At 39.5% G+C, this 6657-nt stretch overlaps 1 protein-coding gene and 1 pseudogene across 3 annotated transcripts in view; both read left to right on the top strand.

The window, feature by feature from the left end:
* WDR89 (WD repeat domain 89) overlaps window positions 1-4570 on the top strand; it is a 64461-nt gene extending 59891 nt beyond the window's left edge. For all 3 annotated transcript variants that reach the window (XM_011961964.1, XM_011961966.1, XM_011961965.1), the window contains one exon: window positions 3045-4570. In XM_011961964.1, the coding sequence (XP_011817354.1) occupies window positions 3076-4239 (1164 nt within the window). In that variant the 5' untranslated portion in view covers window positions 3045-3075 and the 3' untranslated portion in view covers window positions 4240-4570. The remainder of the gene's footprint in view (window positions 1-3044) is intronic.
* LOC105526092 overlaps window positions 4301-6657 on the top strand; it is a 4410-nt pseudogene continuing 2053 nt past the window's right edge.

The raw sequence follows: 6657 nt of genomic DNA, 5'->3' as shown, positions 1-6657 counted from the left end.
TGGAGGTGACTACCCCAGCATTACTGGAGAATGGTCATTTCATGTCTGAATACTTAAGTTGAGGGAAGCACACCATTTTTAGAGCTATCTAATGCTTCCACGGAGTTTCTCATGTAGGGTTTACAGACTGATGGGGTCCTGTCAAAAGGCTGCAGAAGCTGGCTTGAAGGGTCTTAATGGCCAAGTCCAGACACTTTGAGCATCAAAAAGCAACAAAGCAGTAGATTGTGATACACAATTTTTAAGAATCATGATTTCCTAGTCAAAGAAATAGAGAAAGGAAAAAAGCTCTTGTTTTTAGAAGAATGCCTGCTAAGGTAGAAAGAGTGATAGAATTAGAAAATGACTGTTTTGCAGATGCTAGCATAATCATTGATTCAGGCAAGAACAATCAATAGATCCTGAACTCTTTGGATGAAAGTTGTTGGAGAATAGGATATTCAAAAAATTCCATGACATGAAAAACAGAAGGTTGGAGAGATGCTGTTATGGTGAAGTATTTAGGAATGGAGTGATATTTTGTCTGCAGCTAACTCTCATCAAAGCGTTCATTTTTAAAAAGCAGTGTGTGTGTGTGTGTGTGTGTGTGTGTGTATAGAGAGAGAAAGCAAATGTGGCAAGAAGTTAACAGTGAACCTAGAAGGTGAACTGTGTCTATGCATTGGAGCTCTTTGTGTGTGTGCACTTATAAATGTTGAAAATTAATGAGCTGTGATGCCATCTCCAAAGGAAAAAATAAGTAAAAATAAATATTGAAAATTAAAAGTTAGGGGGAATGCTTATTTCCATTTTATTTCTATTTCTATTTTAAACCCAAATCCAGGCCAGGCACGGTGGCTCACTTTGGGAGACCAAGGCGGGCAGATCCACGAGGTCAGGAGATCGAGACCATCCTGGCTAACATGGTGAAACCCCATCTCCACTAAAAATACAAAAATAATAATAATAATAATAAACCCAAATCCAACTTACTAATATTTTTTGCTGTTTGATAGATGCAAATTCTCCCTTATATGATATTAGTGGTATCAGTCATGGTGATACTAGTAATTTTTATATTACATCTTTTTTTTTTTTTTTAGTCAGATTCTCGCTCTGTTGCTCAGGCTGGAGTGCAGTGGTGTGACCTTGGCTCACTGCAACCTCTGCCTGAAGCAGTTCTCCTGCCTCAGCCTCCCTAGTAGCTGGATTACAGGTGGTGTGAGCCACAATGCCCAGCTAATTTTTGTATTTTTAGTAGAGACGGGATTTTACCATGTTGGACAGACTGGTCTCGAACTCCTGACCTCAAGTGATCCCTGCCTCGGCCTCCAGAAGTGTTGGGATTAGAGGCATGAGCCACCACGCCTGGCCTATTACATCTATTGTGTATGTACTATGATATGCCAGATGTTGTGCAGAACACATGGCATGCATTAATCTTCCTAACAGTTCTTGAGTTAGTACTCATTTCTCCTTTTAAAGATGAAAAGACAGATGCTTAAGAAGATATCACCAAAGCAACAGAAAAAACATTTCGTCTTAAGAATGAAAATGAATTTATTACACAGGCTAGAAAGAATATTCATTGATGAGAAAGCACAATAGAAGGATTTATGATAGTGTTAGTAGGCATGCATGTCTTTCTGACCTTGAACTTGTCCTGCATACAGCCCACCCTGGAGAGGCAGTCTAGTATGGTGGTTTAGAGCAGTGTGTGAAGCCTGAAGCCAGAATGCCTAGGATCAAATCCCAGTTCTACCATGGCAAGCTGCTACTGCCTTAGAAGCACTTCTCCGGGATTCTATACTGGGAACCTCTGTTGTATTCGTTTCCTGTTGCTGCTATAACAAATTACTGCAAACTTAGTTTAAATAACATAAGTTTATTATCTGACAGTTCTGGAGGTCTGAAGTCCAAAATGGATGTCACTGGGCTAAAACTAAGATGCCAACAGGACTGCATTTCCATTTGGAGGCTTGGAGGATAATCTTTTCTTGCTTTTTAGTTTCTAGAGGCCACCCTCAGCCTCTGTCTTCAAACCAGCAACATTGTATCTCTCTGCGTCTTTGCCTTCTGTGGGAACCTCTTCCTCTGACTCTTCTGCCTCCCTCTTCCACTTTTAAAGACACTTGTTACCATATTGGGCCAGGGTAATAATAGATAATCTAGGATAATCTCCCTATTTTAAGGTTAGCCTTAAATTAGGCTGATTAGCAACCTTAATTCCATGTGCAACTTCAGTTTTCCTTTGTAACCATATTCACAGATTCCAGGGATTAAGGCATGAATATTTTTGGGAAACCTTTTTTTCCCCCCCCTATATATCTATGTTTAAATTCTAAAGTTGTGTAAAGCAGCTGGGGCCAGGAGAAGATTATTCCAAAGTGGAGATCCTTGCCAATGCTGAGGATGACTTGAGTAGAACCAGTAATTGGGTTTGAGCTAAAAAGAACTGCTGGGTGGTATATGCACATGCTTTTTATTCTCTTACTAGCATAAAATATATATAGTAAATTCAACATTTTTTTTTTTTTCTTTTTTGAGACAGGGTCTCACTTCATTCCCCAGGCTGGAGAACAGTGACATCATCATGGATCACTGTAGTCTCAACTTCCTGGTCTCAAGCAATCCTCCTACCTCAGCCTCCTGAGTAGCTAGGACTACAGGCATAGGCCACCATGCCCTGCTAATTTATTTTTTGAAGAGACGGGGGTCTTACCTTGTTGTTCAGGCTGGTGTCTAATGCCTGGCCTCAAGCAGTCCTCCTGCCTTAGCCTCCCAAAGTGCTGAAATTACAGGTGTGAGCCACCACTCCTGGCAGTAAATTCAGTATTAAAGAGTGATTGAATTAGAAGGCAACTGAGTTTTAGTTACATCATAGTAAGGAAATGATTATAGTATTAGAATACGTTTGTGTTGATTGATTGATTCATGCCAGCCCTCAGAGGAAAATGTTCTTGATTTATTTGCAATTTTAGAGAAACTTCAGGTTAAAATTTTTTATGTATCTCCATTGTTAAGCATTAATTTTTATTTTTATTTATTTATTTATTTTTTTACAGAGTTTTACTACCCTTGGATGCTGCTGTTGATATGGAAAAGATTGAGGAACAGTTTGCTAATCTGCACATTGTTAAATGTTCCTCAGGAACCAAAGAGCCCACTTACCTTCTTGATATAGACACATCAAAGACTGCCCAAGCAGGAACGGAAAACTTGGTTGCTGTTTCATGTTCTAATGGATCAATCAGAATATATGATAAAGAAACGTTAAATGTACTACGAGAATTTAGTGGATATCCTGGACTTCTTAATGGAGTCAGATTTGCAAATTCCTGTGATAGTGTATATTCAGCATGTACTGATGGCACTGTAAAATGTTGGGATGCTCGAGTAACCAGAGAAAAACCTGTTCAGCTCTTCAAGGGTTACCCTTCCAATATTTTTATCAGTTTTGATATTAGTTGTAATGATCATATTATTTGTGCTGGTACAGAAAAAGTTGATTATGATGCATTGTTGGTGTTTTGGGATGCAAGGATGAATTCTCAGGATTTATCTACAACTAAAGACCCACTTGGTGCATATTCAGAGACACATAGTGATGATGTCACTCAAGTACGTTTCCATCCCAGCAATCCCAACATGGTAGTCTCAGGTTCATCTGATGGCCTGGTAAATGTATTTGATATTAATGTTGATAATGAGAAGGATGCACTGGTTACAACCTGTAACTCAATTTCATCAGTAAGCTGTATTGGTTGGTCTGGGGAAGGTTATAAACAGATTTACTGCATGACACATGATGAAGGATTTTATTGGTGGAATCTTAATCATCTGGATACTGATGAACCAGTTACACGTTTGAACATCCAGGATGTCAGAGAGGCAGTTAACATGAAAGAAGATTCTTTGGACTCTTTGATCGGTGGCCTGTATCATGAAAAGACAGACACATTGCATGTTATTGGAGGAACAAACACAGGAAGGATTCACTTGATGAACTGCAGCACGTCAGGACTGACCCATGTGACTAGCCTTCAGGGAGGGCATGCTGCTACAGTCCATTCTTTCTGTTGGAACGTGCAAGATGATTCTTTGTTGACTGGAGGAGAAGATGCACAGTTGTTACTTTGGAAACCTGGAGCTATAGAGAAGACCTTTACTAAGAAAGAGAGCATGAAAATAGCATCCTCTGTGCACCAACGAGTACGAGTTCATAGTAATGATTCTTATAAAAGAAGGAAAAAGCAGTGATAATGCATTTGGCACTTTGGTAGATTTTATAGTTTCAAGTAGTCCTTTTTGTTTACTACCCATGGTAGACGTGTTTAAAGCTTTATGTAAAAACAAGCAGTTAGCAAACAGTCCGGGAAAAATACAGGGAGAATGGTTTAATTCTGGTCTTCACATATTCTAAAAAATTTTAAAGCCTCTAAGTATAAAATCAGTGAGTTGAAAGTAAAATTTCTCATTTAAAGAACCCATCTGTTAATGTAGTAAATGTTGGGTTTAAAGAAATAGCTCTGATAAGGAATTTTTAGAAGGAGATCCTGGTAAAACTTAATAAAACAGGTGGTTGGCTGCATTGTTTAAGCCCAGTTTTTTACATTTTAAATTGTCGTTTTTTTTTTTTTTTTTTTGAGACGGAGTCTTGCTCTGTCGCCCAGGCTGGAGTGCAGTGGCCAGATGTCAGCTCACTGTAAGCTCTGCCTCCCGGGTTTACGCCATTCTCCTGCCTCAGCCTCCGGAGTAGCTGGGACTACAGGCGCCCGCCACCTCGCCCGACTAGTTTTTTGTATTTTTAGTAGAGACGGGATTTCACCATGTTAGCCAGGATGGTCTCGATCTCCTGACCTCGTGATCCGCCCGTCTCGGCCTCCCAAAGTGCTGGGATTACAGGCTTGAGCCACCGCGCCCGGCCCAATTGTCGTTATTGTGTATAAAACTAGATCAGACTATATTCTTCATTTGAGGAGCATCTATATGTTTAATAAACCTAATGTGTTATGTTGGAGTATTTAAATATAAGTATTTTAATGAGTAAATAGAATTAAACTTTTTTAGAAATAAAATGATAGGCATGTATGTAAAATGAGAAAAATATGTTTAGTAAATATTTGCATCTTTAATATTGTTAGTAAGTAGTAAACAGGTGTTTTGCTGATTGAAAGGAAGTTATCTTGGTAAATTGAGACTCAGTGAAATACAAAAATGAAAATATTTATAATAGGACTCGACTTAGAGAAATTCCTATTCTTCCTGTTATCCAAACCATTAATTTGAGGATAACCTGGACTTTTCTCTTCCCTCTTCTCCTAACCAGTTTTTCACCAAGTCCTGTGCCATTTCACCTCCTAACGTTTGTCAGCTATCCTTTTGCCTTTACCTCACCACTATTACCTTAGAGAAGACTCATTATTTCTCACCTGGATTACCAGCTCGATCCCTAATCTGCTTTAGTTCATCCTTCTTGCTACTTCTAGGCTAAACATCAAAAACAGATCTGGTAGGGGTGGAGAAATGAGGGGGAAGAAACAAAAACATCTGATGATGCCTCATGCTGCTTAAAATCTTCAGTACATTGATGTTTTGATGTAGCACTACATAAGCATTAAAAAATTGTGTTTTTCAGAATCTTTAAAATGTAAGACAGTGCTATGTAGTGAATGAAAAAATTAATTTGAAAGCTATCTGGAGAAATCGCATTCATAAAACAATTGGAAGTGAAGCAGTATCAAAACAGTAGGGCTTTTTAAAATTAAAAATATTTAAAATTCAAAAGTAATTAATAGTGTTGGAAGATGCAGGTGAGAAAATATTCCTGAAAGTGGAACCGAAAGAGACAGAGAAAAGATGAAAGCCACAGAAGATAAATATAGGGGTCCAAAACCAGACTAACAGTTTTAGAAAGTGAAAAAAGTTAAAATAGAAACAGAGGCAGTGGGTTATTAGAAACAACATAAATGACTGGTATGGTTTGTCTGCATCCTCACCTAAATTTGTTTTTGTTTTTGTTTTGAGATGGAGTCTCTCTCTTGCCAGGCTGGACTGCAGTGGCACAATCTCAGCTCACTGCAACCTCTGCCTCCCGCATTCAGGTGATTCTCCTGCCTCAGCCTCCCGAGTAGCTGGGACTACAGGCGTGTGCCACCACACCCAGCTAATTTTTGTATTTTGAGTAGAGATGGGGTTTCACCATGTTGGCTAGGCTGGCCTCGATCTCTTGACCTTGGGATCCACCCGCCTCAGTCTCCCAAAGTGCTGGGATTACAGGCGTGAGCCACTGCCCCCAGCCATCCTCACCCAAATCTCATCTCGCATTGTAATCCCCATAATCCCCACATGTCTAGGGAGAGACTTGGTGGGAGGTGATTGGATCCTGGGGTTGGTTTCCCCTTTGCTGTTCTTGTGATAGTGGGTGAGTTCTCACAAGATCCGATGGTTTTATAAAGGGCTCTGCCCCCTTAACTCCTCACTGTTTGTCCTGAAGCCTTGTGAAGAAGTTGCTTTGCTTCCCCTTTGCCTTCCTCCCTGATTGTAAGTTTCCTGAGGCCTCCCCAGCCATGCGGAACTCTTAGTCAATTAAACCTCTTTCCTTTATAAATTACCCAGTCTTGGGCAGTTTTTTTTTTTTTTTTAATTTATTTTTTTTTTTGAGACGGAGTCTCGCTC

The sequence above is a fragment of the Colobus angolensis genome, unplaced genomic scaffold (assembly GCF_000951035.1).
Source record: "Colobus angolensis palliatus isolate OR3802 unplaced genomic scaffold, Cang.pa_1.0 Scaffold57, whole genome shotgun sequence".
NCBI lineage: Eukaryota > Metazoa > Chordata > Mammalia > Primates > Cercopithecidae > Colobus > Colobus angolensis.
This window is presented reverse-complemented; position numbering and strand designations above follow the sequence as displayed.